Below are 16,002 nucleotides of genomic sequence, written 5' to 3'. Positions count from 1 at the left end.
GGCGCCAAAGGACATCCGTCATACCTCGGGCCTTGTTCTTAACCATTGCGGCGCTTGCGAAGACAGAACCCAAAGGTAGACCCAGCAATGTTTGCAAGGCCCAGCAACACCAACACCCAGCACCAATTCCCAGCCTTGGCACCTGTAGAGAGGCCCTCCATCGTTGCTGTTGCTGCTGCTGTTGTTTATCAGAGCTGGCACCGCTCAGTATCGGAAGGGCCCATACTCTCCAGAAGGAGCAACAGTCGCTGTGCGGACAAACACCAGTGGTCACTCTAGTAGATGTAACAACAAGGGTACTGGTGACAGTGACGGTGGTACTAGCACCTGCCTGCTCGGTCTCGGTGATGGTCTTGGTAATCTTGGTCTGGCTGCTGACGGTGGAAATAACGGTTCGGGAAATAGTGTTGAAGACAGTGGTATCGGAGTCGCCGCCGCCGTCCGTCACAGTAACGGTAGTGGTGGTCGTGGCACGTTTGTGAAGACCTCGTCGGAAGGCTCGGAGACCGTAGTGTTCACCTTCGATTTGAGCATTGAAGTGAGGAGGAGCACTGGTGGTAGTAGTATAGGTAGGCAAAGCAGGAGCAACGAGTTCAACACCGCCGATAGTTCGAGGAGCCAAATCAAGGCACGCTTCTCGTTAGCCCACTTTGTCGAGGTAACGTAGGTCGTAGTCGTTGCGGTCTCAGCGTCGCTGCTAGTAACAGTCTTGGTATCGAACGCAGTCGACGTAACGACGACAGTGGATGTAATTGTCTTCATGACAGTAGTCTGACGGCTCACGGTCTTGGCATTGGCATCAGTGACAGTCACCGTCTTGGTGACGGTGACATCCTCAGCTGTAGTTGAGCCTCCATCAGAAGATCCATCAGTAGTAGATCCGTCAGCAGTACTAGAATCGTCGGTAGGTTGGGCGGCGGTAGTAGGTTCTGCTGCAGTAGTGGCAGCAGAGTCGTCGCTCGTGGGATCGGCTTCAGCAGTACTCGCGGGAGAGGAATCGGTTGAGGGAGCGGCAGCAGAGTCGGAGTTGGTATTTTGACGAGCAACGAGTTGAGTGGCCTCGGCTCCGAGGAGCATACCCAGAAGCAAGAATCGTCGAAGCTGCATCTTGAACGGTCGGTGTTGTCGTCAATTCAACCAAGCTGTCGATATGAGGTGATGGGTGACGGAGGGTAAGGAGACGGAGTACCCAGGAGGGTTCGGCACAAGGAAAGACAAATCCAATGAGGAAAAGCAGCGACCGTCTCAGATAAAAAGAGGTCTCTAGTGTCTCGTGTCTGATAGGGGAGAGGGCGCAAGCGGTCGTCAAGTCGAGCAAAATGTCGCTGGATTGTCTCGGCTTGTGCGATGTGGATAAGGAGTACGAAAGGCACGCGCGGCAGCAAACAGCGAATGCGCGTAAAGCAAAGGACAAAAAAGGAAAAAGAATTGAGGAAGAAGAAAAAAAAAAAAAAAAGGGAGATAGTAACGAGTGTTAGAAAACAGTAGGAGCAGGACCAAGCAGTATTCTAGTGAATAACTACTCGACTCGTATTGTGTTAGTTTGGGTGAGACGGGAAGGAAAACGAAGGATGAAAGAAGAGGCGTAGTAGCAGTGCGTGCCAGTTGCCGGTGCAAATACTACAGTGAGTGAGTGAGTGAATGACCAAAACGAGAGACGGGGGACCCAGGCTCGTGATGAAGGGGACTGGGAATGAATGGCGCGGGAAGAGCGGATTTGCGCGACGCCGGCCACACTAAAAATTTGCTTGCTGCAGCGAGCGAGGTGCGTGTACGGGGAACGGGCTCTAAAATGTAGAGGGTACTTAGTGGCGAAGTACTGAATCCTTGCACTTTTGACAGTGAACTCCATGCATTGATGACTGTTGATTGGGGGAGACACGATTTCAGTTGACGAATGACAATGTTTAGGTTGTTACAGCGAAACGGTCAACGGTTTGCCGATGATAAGCAATTATACAATACTCTACTCCGTACAGACATCTAGACGAGAGAGATGATATTAACAGTGAAAAAGCCATTCTACAGCCTCATTTAGAGGTTCTGCTGTGCAATACGTGCGTGGCACGCTAGGATTGACCTCGCAATTTGTACAGCAGACAAAATGGGCATCAAAGCCCCTGGCAAGATACTTCTTACGGTTTAGCCCGTTTGTCATGGCGCTGCACCCCAACTCTTTTGAGATTGTTAGTGTTCTATTTACGAGGTATACACGATGCGCAAGTAGCGTGGACCTGTCGTCAATGCATCTCCTGCTGATCTTTACAGGGCGAGGCAAAAACGTGACAGATGCCCAGAAATGATAATCACCTGTAGTTTCGAATAACCAAGCAACAAGACTGACGAAGAGGGTTGATAGAGGGAATTTTTCACGATTGAGACCTTTTTTTTTTGGTTTGGTTGCTGCAGACTATCGACAGCTACCATCCAACAGGGAAGTGGCGCGAGAAGCTAAGAAAGAGGCGTTGAACCGTTTATGCTTGTGTGTTGCTGAGTGTGCTGAGTGTGCATTGATTGGATCAGTTTAATGCTACCTCGGCTTCTCAACAGTATAGAAATGTAACTGTCAAACTGAGAGCACAAACTGAATATTCTATAATTCCAATTACATGGTACTCGATCGCCCTGACACTTTGAATGACATCAATCTCCCGAGTGGTCATGAGTAACAAAGTCCCAGTTCGTATTTTGACAGGCTAACGAGGTTCCAGTGGACTTCTGATTGAAGTGGCCTGTGCTAGCGGCGGGGCGGGGCCATGTCCGAGGCGGGCCTCCACTGAAGAAATGACGGGTCCGGGTCCAATGAACGAGGCTCAGCGACTCGAGGGCCTCAGGGTCTGACCCCAAAATGGAACCCTTCTGCCATCCAATTTGTTTCGATTTCCGTTGGGTCAACCGTGGAATTGGATGCTACTGTCACTGTCGCTCGAGTCTGGGCTGAGATAGAATTGACAAGGGCTTCGTCTAGCGAGGCCTCTTGATTAACTTCCCGTGCCCGGTATTGACACGACACGATCACTGTTAATTAGACTTCAACATTAGATCTTCAGGGTCTTTACACCTAAACTCTCAATCAATTGGATGGTTGCATCGGCCTGACCGTCAGCACAAATGCGTATGGACACATGCATACGATACAACCATGCATCTTAAAGTCTTTCCCGTCTCTATATCGGTGCCTCCATCTCCCTATCTCCAGCCACTGATGCCGGTCTTGGTATTCGAACACGTTGCTGGGTGGTGAGACATGCACATATCAGTCGTTGTCTAAAAATGTTTTTTCGACTCTGCATCCCGCGTCTAGACCCTGCATGGAATTCTTGGTCATGGCATGTTGTCTTTGCCTCTGTGATTACTGACGCTTTCAAATCTTCGGTGAATCAGACATTGTCCGAGATCATCAAGATCGAGGGGGAGCATCACTCTCATCTGCCGTTATACCCGTAACTCGTAGTAAGAATCGTCTTCAGGATTCTATATTCAAAACAGTAAGCTGTGGCTGTAGGATACTTTCCAGGCTTGTGAAACGTTTCAGACGAGATCTGGGTCAGATGTGGCATGGATGGAATGGAGTGTCCAACGTCAGCACTCCAAGTGGTCAGTTCTTCGGCTGCGCCTCGATTCAATCACGAGCTTTACACTACTCTCCCCATAACAGACAGTCCTTAATCAATAGTGAACAGGAAGTATGTGGCTGATCTTGTCAAAAAAAAAAAAAAATGGTTGTATTGGTTGGTGAGATGCAACATCTGTTTCTACGGTATTAAAATGATAACTCAACGAGAACATAGACCAAGTAGGGTCTTGCAGTAAATCTACCCCATGCTTCGTGTTCCTTTCAACATTACAAACTTGACTACCCGCTTGCCTAGACTTGAATGAAATTGGTAGAGACAAAGTTTAGAAGTTCTCCTTGCCCCAAACAAAAGAGAATCTGCATCAAGTTAGCTGAGGTTCTCCCATATCAATAATAGCATAGAAACTTACCCAGGCTCGGTGTACTTGTTACAATAAGTATGCAGCGAACTTCCCAATCCCTTGGGTCCACAGAAGAACACACCCGCCTCAGCAGGACTGTGCAGCTTCCTGATACCTCTAAAGATCATATCCCAGTTGGGTCTGCCAAAGTTTGTTGGGCTGCGCAGACCAGTGATGGTATCCTTATCGGCGTTGGCATCGTTGATCATGATGTTTGTCGCATCGTCGGCCTTGATCTTGGCTGTGAGGTAGGTGTGAATCTCAATACGGTGGTCCAGATCCTGCGCTTCGACTGCCAGAAGCAGTGAGCGGAACCACTCGAAGGAGTCAAAGTCACGGGCAAATCCAGAAGAAGTAGACCTTGGCTAGGCGGGTCTTTCTTCTGGGGGTAGTTCATTCGGTACCAGATGGACTTGAGGATGGAGGCCGAACGGTGTAACACCGGATATCCTGCACCAACAAAGCACCGAGACTTCATACTTGAAGACATCTTCGGAGCCAGAACCAAAAAGGACCGGTCGGACGTAGACTTCTGGGGAGAACACCGCCGGATAGCTGGATCGATCTCTGTAGTCGCGTCCCAGTCAAACCAAACGACTTTGCTGGAGATCGTTGTCACCCGGGGTGCCCTCCTCTTGCTCCAATCACAACCCAAAAGCCTTGGAAAAGCTCCTTTGTTGAAGTCACCCACGCACCGAATGTGGACCGAGATGTAGTCCTCCTCACGGGCACTGGTCAAAGTGAAGAGATGGTACTGCCATAGCGAGACGGCAGGGCAGCACACAAATATGTACTGCCCAGCTCGTGTCTTTGTGTGCTCCTTCTTCATCTGGATCTCGCAAACATTGCTTGGATGTTGAATGACCTTTGTGATGTATGTCCTGTGACGACCTCGCACCTCGCGTGCGATACGCTCGGCCAGGTAAATGAAACCGCTGTACATCCAGTATTGCCAGAAGACTCCAACGGCCGATGCGCCAACGTTGGTGCAGAACGGTGCAACATCTGGTTGAATCATACAGAAAGCTCCGTGGATAGACCAGAAGAAGAAGAAAACGATGAACATGTGGTGAGTATACCAGAAGCGCTCAAAGTTTGCTCGTCGAGGCTTCTCGGTCGATGTGAGAACCATACCCATCAGCGCAATAAGCATGACATAGCCAGTCCAACCAGGTCCAGACACAAAATTGGCAACCAACCAGCCGTAGATACCAAGCTTATACTTGATGGCGACCTGCGCAAAGTTATTCCAGTGAGCAATGGTATGGACCCAAGACCAGAAAACGATAGACCAGGCGGTGACGATGTGGAAGGTGATGTTCTTGTCGAACTGGAGGATTCCATTGAGAGGTGTCTGTCGAAGGAGCGAGATGAGGGTTCGAGAGACGGGGAAGAGAATGACGGCGACGTCGACATGAAGAACCAGAGCGGCTGAACGGGCTATGACGAAGGTGAAGCCGAAGAGTTCATTGGAGGTTTTGAGACTCTCTTTTTGAGAGTAGTGGACGCATGCGAAGGAGAAGATGAGTGCGTGAAGAAGCATAAAAACAAAGACGAAGCTGCGGTATGTTAGTCTGAATCACTATCTGATGCCAGTGAACTTACAATCTTCGATAACCCTCGTTGATCATCCAGCGATCAAACTTTTCTCTTGACGATAGTTCCTGTTGCTTCTCTTGGGTCATCTCACCCGATAGCAGCATTCGCGTTAGGGGAGTCCATCGTGATCGCTCTGAGGGTTTCTCTCCCCAATCCTGCATTTGATAGCTCATCTTGAGCGAGGGCGAGTTGAGTCGGTTGAGTCAACCGACTAAAAATTGTCCGATTTTCCTTCGATAGGTGTTCGTCGTATTGTCGCTCCTCGTTCCTCGAAACCCAATAACCACCTTGAACGACAGTATCGATTATTCAGAACCAGCTGAACAGTTGAATTTTCGTACCCAATGAAACAGTTTAAATAGTATAATATAAACAAGAAGAAGAATAAGAATAAATGCTGTCTAGAACCTCAAGATTAAAAGAAACACAACTTCTCATCGAACCATGACTTGTCGACAGTAAAAAAAACAAGAGAGTGAATGAGGGAGAGAAGAGGGGAGGAGGCAGAAAGCAAGGCAAGGGTCTAAAGAACCAGAAAAGAAAAAGGGAAATTCGAGCCGTTGAAACTCAAGGGGGCCTAAAACATGAATGAGATGATTTTATTTGCGTGTTCTCCCAGAGAAAAAACGGAGTTTGGCGACCGGACTTGATACCAGGCACAGACGGCGAGTGTCCGGGGTTAGCGCTTGGCATGCACCTAAAGATTCTAGCGAGAGGCTGTAGATACAGACTCGAGATGGAGAGAGCGAGACGTGGGTTTGGAGAACACGCCATTTAAGGAGTTGTTATGTATCAGGCATGGTTCAACCGAACAGACTCTGCCTCAGGGGCTATAGTCATGAACTTTTACAACTGGCTCTATCTGAGTAGTTGTTCTTTGAGTTTTTACTCGTTATTGGAACTTTGAGAGCCTCTAGAAGTGAGATACTATTACAATAACTAACTCTTCGTCTGCATCTCTAGCAGAAGTCAGCACGAGTCCTTCACTGTCAACTCAGCAATGGTAGTCTGTGATTGGTCCTCGTCAACGCTTGTTCTCGTCTGAAACCCCGGTGTTACAGGTTTGACAAGACTTGGCCCTCCCTGGCATGTCGCACCGAGAGTGGGGCCAAAGACTCTAAATCTCGACCCATGAATGGCACGACCATTGAGGCACCTCAACTATTCCCACGATACAGAACCACAGCTTCATTGTTCAACTGACGATTGTGATGCATTCAAGATGTGGTCTTGGAGAATCTCTTTATCCCTACGAGTTGCTGAGAAAATTGGTGCTTGGCTGTCTTATCATTCCCCTGCAAGTCTATCATTATCTCTCCCACATAATGACCCTTGAATGCGCAAGCAATTAATTGTTTGGATATCACAACTTGGCATTCTCCCTTCTCATATAATAGAGCACACAATAGAGCGTATAACAGTGTAACTCTTTAACTTTCCTCGATACTCGATCCCAGACACTGCTCCATAGGCCAAGAACCGCTCTTAAACAACCCCCACTCATATTTCAGAAACAATATATTAAATCTCTGCCCTATATCACATCGTTCCAGCTTTGTCTCTGCCGCGTTTCACTTCTCTTCCAAGACATGTACCATCTCCAAACACATTCGTCATCGCCGTGATATATGTGGACAGCTCGTATTTCTCATACAAACTGCAACTATCTGACGAACCAATCTCATTCGACTTCAGTTTGGCATCTCCAGCACAACTTCCATAGTAGAAATCATCACATCACCTATAGAAACACTCTGGACCAACTGTAAATCTCCCTTGTGATCTCCACCCCGACATATGCTGGATGAACCCAAGTTCCTGACCACTAGCGCCCGTCATATTACCAGCCGTGTCAACCAGCCTCAACCCTGTCAGCGCTTAATCACACTCATCTCAGCATAGCCGCCAGCTTTCACCATGACGTATCCTTCATGTGCGAATTGCCATATGCTGGCGCTTCATAAACCCCCATTGGGCCATTACTTTCGACTCTTCGAATCAAACTTCACAATGTCACCAAGATTCAGCATCAACACAACAAAAGCACCGGAGCCATAGCAAATAGAGAGACAAATTGTATACGCTGCCTGTTTCTGGATGCCAAAAACACATCGTCAATGCAAACCCAACATCCAGCCGCATGATATCCCTTACTAGACTAGTCTGTTTGTCTGGAGTTGTTCCTCCCCTCAGGTCGCTTCGTATCGTCGCTCATTGCCTCATAATCGCAATCAAAGCCCCGGTTCAGCCAAAGCACCCATATAGGTATCGCCGACTAATAGACATTTCGCAACAGCATACGAAGTTTTCACTCGTTCGTTTCACGTCGCTTCATGATAGGGGAGATGAAACCACCCCAAGTCTAACCGCACCGGCCATGGTATTCGCTTTAGATGGCGTACTTTCGAGTCCACTCCCGAGCTGTGGCCTCGTATCGGGGTCGGTCAGTCTTGTAGACATGGGCAATCTCGGGCACAAGAGGATCGTCAGGGTTGGGGTCTGTCAGCATCGAGCAGATGGACAGAAGCACTGGTATATATGTAAGCAATAGGCCTTGGCCAAAAGGGTTCTCGCATCAAACGTACCTTTAGAGATGGTCAACGCAGGACTCCACTGATCACGCAGAATATCCAAGCAGATGCTACCATTAGAGTTGATGTTTGGGTGGTAGATGCGGGTAGTGAAGTTGACCTTGGGAGGCTTGAAAGGGTAGTCGGTAGGGAAGTGAATGGCCAGGAAGAAGACACCGCCGGAGTATGGAGAATCGCTCTGTGAGGTCTGGTCAGCCACTTTGTTCTTGTGATTGTTTGTCGAATGCAGATGCGGCTGCACCGGCGTGCGGCTGAGGGCTTCGCCACGCCCATAAGCCATCTCAGCAGGCAGCGCATCCAGAAGCACGTAGGGGTAAACTTACAGGTCCCATAATTGTAGCTTGCCAGTGGAACTGTTCAGATTTGTTAGCCGTACGCTCAAAAATGATATCTCGTTCCTCCTGGGAAGAGGCTTGCGGCAGTCATGACGCCTTTGACAGCCACGTGCTTATCAATGTGGGGGAGGGGTGACGCCTACCAAATCCTCGCCGACAGGGCCGGCAGAGCAAGAAGAGGGTGGATCTCTGCACGAGAAAAGTCAGCACAGGTTCATCATCAAGAGTAGACAGCCATGAGGTTTTGAAGTCATCGAGGGCTTTGGCATCGTCGGTCGTCACTAAGGACCCCGCTTACCAAGTGCCCCCACCTGACGTCTTTGGGCGTTCTGGTTGACCCCTCAGACCTCTGAAGAGAGTGAACTTACCGGCCAAGATCAGTGAGCTCCTTGTTAATGCGCTTAAGAGCCATTTTGTGATGTGAAGAGGGGGTATCTAAAGGGTTTGTTGCGAGATATCGCCGTCGTTCTAGGTTGGACAAAGATGTTAGTCGAAGGGTTGCAGGACGAGCGGTCGGGAAGGAAGAAGGATTCGAAGGAAAGGACGCACAATAACGATCGATGGGAAAGATCGTCTGGGATAAAACAGTGCACGGAGACTGTTTTATGATGGATGTTTGTGGTAGAAAGTTGTTTGGGTAGTCGGAGTATGTAAGCGTAAAAGAAATTCAGTCGAGGCTGAAGAAAGTAGAAGAGAGAGGCGGGATTTGGAGGAAGATGGTTCGTTCAAATGGGGGTAGGGAAGAAGGGGAAGAGGGTCAACAAAGAGAGAGCCCAGAAGCGGAGCAGGAGGGAAGGAGTGAATGCGTGCGATGCTGGTACGTGACGGGGCGGGTGAGGGACTTGCTTGGAGAGTGGGATGGCTGGCACCTCCCGACGAGACCGAATTGGCAGCCCGAAAAGTCAGGTTTTTTTAGGCCCTCGATCGCCTGTGACTGGGCCACAGCTGGGCGCCGCTCCAGAAGGAGGGGGACACCGCCACTGCTGAGGGCGAATCAGTGTTTAGCGGTACCCGAGCACTAACAGCTGGCTACAGATTTTTACGTTGGGCCCTGATACAGTGGAGGGCAACCCGTAGCGGGCTTGGCTTTTTTGAACGGTAGCCACTGAACTGTTCTTCGCCGGGTTTCGATGCTTATTTACACATGACAATAAGATTATACAGCATTCACGAGGCTGTACTACCTTCAGATTCAGGCAGTCAACCTCAGGTTCAGGGGAAGATTTGGCAGCGGTGAGTAATAATATTCAGGTGGCGGTCGAGGCCAGCAGGGGAGAGTTTGAGAGAGTACCTATCGACTTTTTGCCTTTGCCATAACTTCCAGATGCTTCCTCACAGTATTTGACCACTCGTTGACTCATGATTCGTGTATTGATGATATATACAAACGTTAGCTAGCCTCCCTCTACGTGATTGCCACGGGAATGACGGCAGGAATTCAGATGCATACAGTACCTGGATTAACGCTGCCGAGCCCGGGCCCGGAAGCGGAAGCGGACGCGGAACTTGACGGTATCACCGGCTGGTGGTCAACAGTCACTGTCATACACAGTTGTCATCACTGCGCACTGGCCAGTTTAATGACAGTCCTTAGAGACTAACGACGTCACTGATTCTGAGCCATCGTGAGGGTTCGTTTTGATAACAATCCAGACTGAGTGGGTTTCAAACACCAAGCATCGAAGTTCACGACTTCTGAGCAAGAACACACCTGACAAATGCTATTCTGGTGAATTGTCTTTTGTTATTCGTCAAAGTCATGCTACTGTTTTAAGGCCATCTAAACCAGATTAAACGATTGGCTAAATGCCTTGCACTGGAAACTGTATGTTTGATTTCCAAGCATCTATAACACAGGTATGCACCTCAATGGTTCTTTTATATAACCTCCTGGCCAATCACTCCTCGTTTATACGAATGCCTGGATACCAGTAATAGCACGTCCCAGAATAAGACCTGTAATATCTGTTAGCAATAATCACTCCCGTCATGCAGGTAAACTCACTGTGAATATCACTCTGGCCCTCATAAGTCTGTGTCACATAGAGATTCGCCACATGTCGGCCAATCATGTACTCATCACTCGCCGCGTTGCCTCCGAAGATCTCCTGGAGGACTCGTGCGTTTTTGAGAGCGGTATCGCAGTTCTGTCGCTTCACCATGCTGATCATCTCGGGTGTGGCCTTACCCTCGTCCTTGAGACGGCCAACCTGGATGGCGGCGAGTGTGCCGTAGGCGGCATCTGTTGTCGCGTCGGCGAGCTTCTTCTGAACGAGTTGATACTTGGCTAGGGGGTTGCCCTTAAATTGCTTGCGCTCGAGAGCATATGTTCGGGCACGGGCGATGCAGTCCTCGAGAGCCCCCATGACGCCCAAGGCAATACCGTATCGAGCGTTGTTCAGGCAGCTGAAGGGGCCTCGTAGACCTTCAACGTCGGGGAACATGTTGATATCTGGCACAGGACAATTGTCAAGGTGGATCATGCCAGTGATTGAGGCACGAAGACCGTTCTTGTCCTTGATAGCTGGTGTCTCGAGAGTACCTGGTGGGCAGTCCTTGCGCTCCACCAAGAAACCTCGAATCTTGCCGGTGTCTTGCAACTTTGCCCATACCAACAAGACATCTGCGATAGGACTATTTGTGATCCATGTCTTTGAACCACTTAGAGAGTAGTAACCCTTCTTAGTAGGATGAGGCTTTGCCACTGTCTCCATGCTTCCAGGATCACTGCCGTGGTTGGGTTCTGTCAAGCCAAACGCACCGAGGAGCTTACCCTTGGCCATCTGGGGGAGGAACTTCTCCTTCTGCTCGGCAGTACCATGCTCAAAGATACCACCCATCACCAATGAAGACTGAACGGACATTCCAGATCGGTAGCCGCTGTCCACCCTCTCCACAGCTCGTGTGATCAAACCACCAGCAACAGAGGACACGCCAGCGCAATCATATCCCTCAATCGTAGCGCCCAATAGACCAAGCTCGCCCATCTCCTCGAGAATCTTGGGATCGTAGGACTCGTCGCGATAGGCCTCTGTAAGACATGAAAGTCAGTGTGGCGTCTACGGAAACGGTTTTGAAACAACTTACGTAGAACGCGGGGTAGCAATTGCTCTTGGCAGTATCTCTCTGCAGTCTCTCCAATTGCACGCTCCTCTTCAGTCAGGAGGTTATTCGAAGCCAAAGGATCCTCCCAGTTGAAGGTAGGTCCTGATGTCGAGGCAAAGGTCCTTGTGGCGCATGGTCGCAGAGGAGCAGCAGCTCTTCGAGCGCATTGTCTGAGGATAGGGCGAAACATGGTGAGGAAGGCGATTTGTATGGGGAGATGTGTTATGAATCTGATCAAAATCTCGAGGCGAAGCTGAGTAGTTAAAGATACAGCATCTCAGGCTTGAGTTGACAGGCAAAAGGGCGCCGGCAATTGAAGCCCACCAGATGAAGTCATCCGACGCGAGCCGGAGCCGTGACTGTCACTAAAACCCCAGCTTTTGGACCCCGGAACCGAGGAAGACAGCGAAAACTACAGCCAATTGGAGTAAGCGATACTTGAAACATGAGAATCATTGTCCCAATTTGGGTTGTTTCGGGTCCAAGAAGATCTTGCCGATAAATGAATCGGTGTCTTTTGATTGAATACCGATACAGTCAAGCACAGCTAAAGCTTACTACGTAGCCAATGATTCAATAATCCATGCTCACATCCAATGATCGACAAGAGTTGCAGACCAGCTGCCTCGGATAGGAAATCTCCCCTGACGCCTCGTTTCTGAAGATTACAGTGACATTGGCATTATGCCTCTCCAGTCTGCTCTTTGGTCTCGTCGCTTCTCGCCATGAGACACAACCGGTCGAGGTCTAATGTCCCCAAGACTATCCCCGCTGCCGCCAACTGGCGAGTCCCTTCTTCGCCCTCCGCCACCGGAGCCGAGATGACCGGCACCGAATCTTCGGCTGATGAGTTACCGTGATTGACTTGAGAGTCGCGTGCCCTTCGTCTACGTTCTCTGCCAGCTTGAGATGTTAAACCGTCTGTTGATTCAACTAATGAAGTTGATGATATTGATCGACTCGATCCAAACGGACATTCCTAGGGTTGTGCTCGTCGAAATCGATTCTCAAGCCGGTGCAGGATACCTGTTGGTGTTGCTGGTTGAGAGAGTGGACTGTGTTGGTAGGGGCTATTTCGAGAACTTCTCGAGCCTGGCGCAGAACGCTGTATTATATTGTGTTAATCAAGCTTCACATCAGGCAACAGTGAATATTACCCATTAATGGTCATCTCGACATCCCAGTTCCGGACAAGAATGCATCACCTGTTCTTGGCTCATCAAATTGAACGACGGCCCATGCAATGCAACGTCTATATCTTCGGATCCGCATGCTACCTTTCACTGAAGCATTTTCGTGGTATTTCCATGCCTCGACGCGTGATTGTGATTCCGTGCTCGGCTCGCTCCGAATCCAGGTTTAAGATGGCTACACGTAATGCTTGTATCTTCCTTTGTTGGCTGGATTATCTCTTCAGGCAGAGAGGCATCCATCTCTGATAACGTCGGACCGACTTGAGCATCACATCACATAATTCACAAAAGGCCAGCGAGGGGAGATATGATGGGATAATGGGGTGATGAATAAGGTCGCTATATCGTGATATCAGGGAGATTTAGGGGTATCATATCCGCAAAGACATTTCCGCAGCTAAAAAGTGAGGAGCCGCAATCTTTGGCTTCCAGAGCCTCAATCTGAAAAGCCGTTCCTGCTTCTCGGTGGTTTATCTCCCGAGGAAGTGCATCGTCAGTTCCTTTTCATGAGCCCCATGACACGGGAGTTGAAGTCCGTCACTTGCATTTTATCATGACATCTCGGCTAATCGAGCTGATGCTTACGAGACAAGACAGTGAATAAAAGGTCATTTCATACTGCCTCTATAATTCTCCTTTGACTGAAACATTTTGATGTTGTCTTATCTTTAGCTTAGACAATGGATGGATCGCCCGGACTAACGCACATGACCAGGGTCCTCCGGCATTCGGTACTTGGTCAACTAACTTCAATCGCTCCCTCGATACAATATCATGATCCTTATCAAAATACAGAGAGAAAAATGGCTGCAGATACCAGTGACTTTTTGCAATTGATGCAAGCCATCAAATTGGTGAGTCCATCACTGATCAGAATGACCTTTGGCTAACACGATGCAGGCTGCTAACAAGAACAGCTCCAAGCTCGTCCGTGCTTGGTTCTATGTGCCACTCGGCATTACAATAATACTCGCTGTTAACTTCGGAGTTGATTCAATATTCTACAAATTCAGCGTCTCCTTTCCTGCTTCTGTTACTTGTATGGTGTTACTCTTCTTTGCTCTTATCGCAAGTGAGTCATTATTGGGTACTCACAAGACAAGAAAGCTGGTTAATATCATTGACGTGCCTGTAAGTCTTGGCTAACTATTTCAATAACGAGGTTGTCATGTCTGATCTTTCTAGGCTGGCTGGTCACTTCGGTGGATGGGCATCTTCTTTACGCCGTCTTTCGTTCTGTTGCCTCTCAGTCCACCTATTGGGATTATTGAAGTCATGATCATTATTGCAATCTTTGGTATGTCACCGTTCGAGAACACATATAGACCCTTCTCTGACAATTCTAGTCATTGGCTTCTTTATCATGATGGCTATGGCAGCTTGGATCACCCGCAGTCTCCAACTTGCTCTTGGTGTCTCGAGGCGTTCAAGGTCCCAACGCGCTGAGGAACTCGGCCGTCAAACACCAGATCTCTCAACGGGAGATCTCAATTCTCCCGGTATATCACGTCGTACGAGCGTATCTCGAGCTGGCTCTCAAATACCGCTTATGTCTCTATCCGCGCCGAACTCGGAGCCAACGTCAGCGGCGCCTTCACGACCACAGACTCCACCTCAATTACGGCTTCAAGAGCATCACTATGCAAATGGTCAAGCCCAGTGAATGCCGTTGAAGCTCTCAATCCGACGACTGTTCTTACACAAATTCCTCTGCCACCGCCAAAGGCTGAGTTGTGGGCGGCCCGTATATCTGCAAATCTCGATGTGGCCATATTCGTAGGATTGTTTGCCTTTATTGGCATTCCTCTCTATTACTCGACCGGTTATGCTATGCCACTTCACCTTGCTGTAAATGTCCTCGCCTGGTTCGGGGCACTGTCAGTTACACCCAAATGGAAAGAATATCTCCATCCAGTGTTGGTGTCGTCTCTTGCAACAGTCCTCGTCATATGGGCGCTTGCAGAAATTCGTGGTGATAGCTTGACGACAACACTTCACGCTTACCGCACAGGCGCAAAGTATATACAGTTATGGCGCAACGCAACGTCGAAGCAAGATCTTCTCCCCGGCGCCGGTGACGTTTTCGGCACCCTTCTCGACGCCAGCATTGTAGCCCTCGCCTTGCCCATGTTTCAATACCGACGAGAGCTTCGCACTCATTTCATCTCCATTGTCATACCCAACGTTGCAATAAGTGTTGGTTCGCTGCTCGCATACCCGCCCTTGTGCTACGCCTGCGGCATCTCGGCAGCCCGCAGCCTCGCTTTTGCATCGCGCAGCCTGACGCTGGCGCTCGCCGTCCCCGCGACTGTGAACCTAGGAGGAGATGTTAATACTGCGGCTGCATTGGCCATCATCAGTGGCATTTTGGGCGCTGTGCTCGGGGCGCGCATATTGCGCTGGCTGCGAGTCCCCGATGATGACTACGTGACCCGCGGAGTGACACTAGGTGTTAACTCGAGCGCCATCGCGACTTCAGTCTTGTTGCGAACGGACCCTCGAGCTGCAGCCTTGTCGAGTTTGTCTATGAGCCTGTTTGGAACCATCACTGTCTTGTTTACTTCAATACCGCCTGCGGCGGCATTTGTACGAGGGCTTGTAGGCCTGTGATCGGTCGACAGGAACTAAATCTGTCGAGGCATCTTGCTAATCATAGTCAGCATGTAGAGGAAAAGCTAAACACTTGAGCCATATAGAATAATAAGCAGCATTTATTTGAGATAGTTTAGTGCCGAGTATTATACAGACCCAGTATCTAGAATCATATCAAGATAAGCACAAAGACTATTCAATCTTAATCCAGCGGGTACAATCCCTTGGTCAGGCATAGTACGATTTGAAACCTCGGTAATGCAGTTGCATCAGTAACATGCACTACCGTGCTGGTCGCATTAGTTCGTTCGTGTACACCGTCAGTTTACATAAGGTCTCATGACAACGATAACTCCACACAACGCCCTGTCGCGTGGTACATGCAGCAGCATCGTCGTTATCGTGAATTTATTGAATGGTAGTAATCATGGGTATAGTAGTAGTGAGAATACAAAGACAGCCCAGAAATGAAAGACTGTTGCTGTCGTCAAACACAGAAAGTAACTCTTATGCTCCATCTAATTCGTGTACCAAACTGAAACTGAGCATCATGCCGTGAACGCCGCCGTAAATCGTAAGACCATGAGTCGTAAAGCGTGGAAATGTTAT

General features: G+C 49.1%; 7 protein-coding genes across 8 annotated transcripts; 3 read left to right on the top strand and 4 right to left on the bottom strand.

Annotated features, from left to right (window-relative positions):
* Positions 1 to 444: 444 nt before the first annotated feature.
* FOXG_12739 (uncharacterized protein) lies at positions 445 to 1,107 on the bottom strand (the record flags this gene model as incomplete). The annotated part of the gene is made up of 1 exon (XM_018392590.1): positions 445 to 1,107. The coding sequence occupies one exon, from the start codon at positions 1,105 to 1,107 to the stop codon at positions 445 to 447; it is 663 nt and encodes a 220-aa protein (XP_018251143.1).
* Positions 1,108 to 3,471: 2,364 nt separating this feature from the next.
* FOXG_20767 (uncharacterized protein) lies at positions 3,472 to 5,654 on the top strand. Its single transcript, XM_018401077.1, has 2 exons — positions 3,472 to 5,542; positions 5,614 to 5,654. The coding sequence occupies exon 1, from the start codon at positions 4,832 to 4,834 to the stop codon at positions 5,411 to 5,413; it is 582 nt and encodes a 193-aa protein (XP_018251141.1). The 5' UTR covers positions 3,472 to 4,831; the 3' UTR covers positions 5,414 to 5,542; positions 5,614 to 5,654.
* Positions 3,901 to 4,187, bottom strand: FOXG_12738 (NADPH oxidase; the record flags this gene model as incomplete). The annotated part of the gene is made up of 2 exons (XM_018392589.1): positions 3,901 to 3,934; positions 3,988 to 4,187. 2 exons carry the CDS (start codon positions 4,185 to 4,187, stop codon positions 3,901 to 3,903), a joined length of 234 nt encoding a protein of 77 aa, XP_018251142.1.
* Positions 5,655 to 6,770: 1,116 nt separating the features above from the next.
* On the bottom strand, positions 6,771 to 9,500 carry FOXG_12737 (ubiquitin-conjugating enzyme E2-16 kDa). 2 transcript variants are annotated; one of them, XM_018392587.1, is made up of 6 exons: positions 9,053 to 9,500; positions 8,872 to 8,971; positions 8,647 to 8,692; positions 8,492 to 8,521; positions 8,163 to 8,346; positions 6,771 to 8,106 (listed from the first exon to the last, which is right to left on the bottom strand). In XM_018392587.1, the coding sequence occupies exons 2-6, from the start codon at positions 8,913 to 8,915 to the stop codon at positions 7,967 to 7,969; spliced, it is 444 nt and encodes a 147-aa protein (XP_018251139.1). In that variant the 5' UTR covers positions 8,916 to 8,971; positions 9,053 to 9,500; the 3' UTR covers positions 6,771 to 7,966. The 2 variants fall into 2 exon arrangements, with proteins under 2 accessions (XP_018251139.1, XP_018251140.1); XM_018392588.1 differs by having other exon boundaries at positions 8,492 to 8,692.
* A 620-nt stretch (positions 9,501 to 10,120) lies between these two features.
* On the bottom strand, positions 10,121 to 13,307 carry FOXG_12736 (glutaryl-CoA dehydrogenase). Its single transcript, XM_018392586.1, has 4 exons — positions 12,766 to 13,307; positions 11,591 to 12,713; positions 10,509 to 11,534; positions 10,121 to 10,459 (listed from the first exon to the last, which is right to left on the bottom strand). The coding sequence occupies exons 2-4, from the start codon at positions 11,796 to 11,798 to the stop codon at positions 10,413 to 10,415; spliced, it is 1,281 nt and encodes a 426-aa protein (XP_018251137.1). The 5' UTR covers positions 11,799 to 12,713; positions 12,766 to 13,307; the 3' UTR covers positions 10,121 to 10,412.
* On the top strand, positions 12,334 to 12,468 carry FOXG_20766 (uncharacterized protein; the record flags this gene model as incomplete). The annotated part of the gene is made up of 1 exon (XM_018401076.1): positions 12,334 to 12,468. One exon carries the CDS (start codon positions 12,334 to 12,336, stop codon positions 12,466 to 12,468), a length of 135 nt encoding a protein of 44 aa, XP_018251138.1.
* A 388-nt stretch (positions 13,308 to 13,695) lies between the features above and the next one.
* FOXG_12735 (uncharacterized protein) lies at positions 13,696 to 15,423 on the top strand (the record flags this gene model as incomplete). Its single annotated transcript, XM_018392585.1, has 4 exons — positions 13,696 to 13,932; positions 13,987 to 14,098; positions 14,148 to 14,300; positions 14,462 to 15,423. 4 exons carry the CDS (start codon positions 13,696 to 13,698, stop codon positions 15,409 to 15,411), a joined length of 1,452 nt encoding a protein of 483 aa, XP_018251136.1. The 3' UTR covers positions 15,412 to 15,423.
* Between the last annotated feature and the right edge of the window lie 579 nt (positions 15,424 to 16,002).

This window comes from Fusarium oxysporum, chromosome 9 (assembly GCF_000149955.1).
Source record: "Fusarium oxysporum f. sp. lycopersici 4287 chromosome 9, whole genome shotgun sequence".
NCBI classification, from domain to species: Eukaryota; Fungi; Ascomycota; class Sordariomycetes; order Hypocreales; family Nectriaceae; genus Fusarium; species Fusarium oxysporum.
This window is presented reverse-complemented; position numbering and strand designations above follow the sequence as displayed.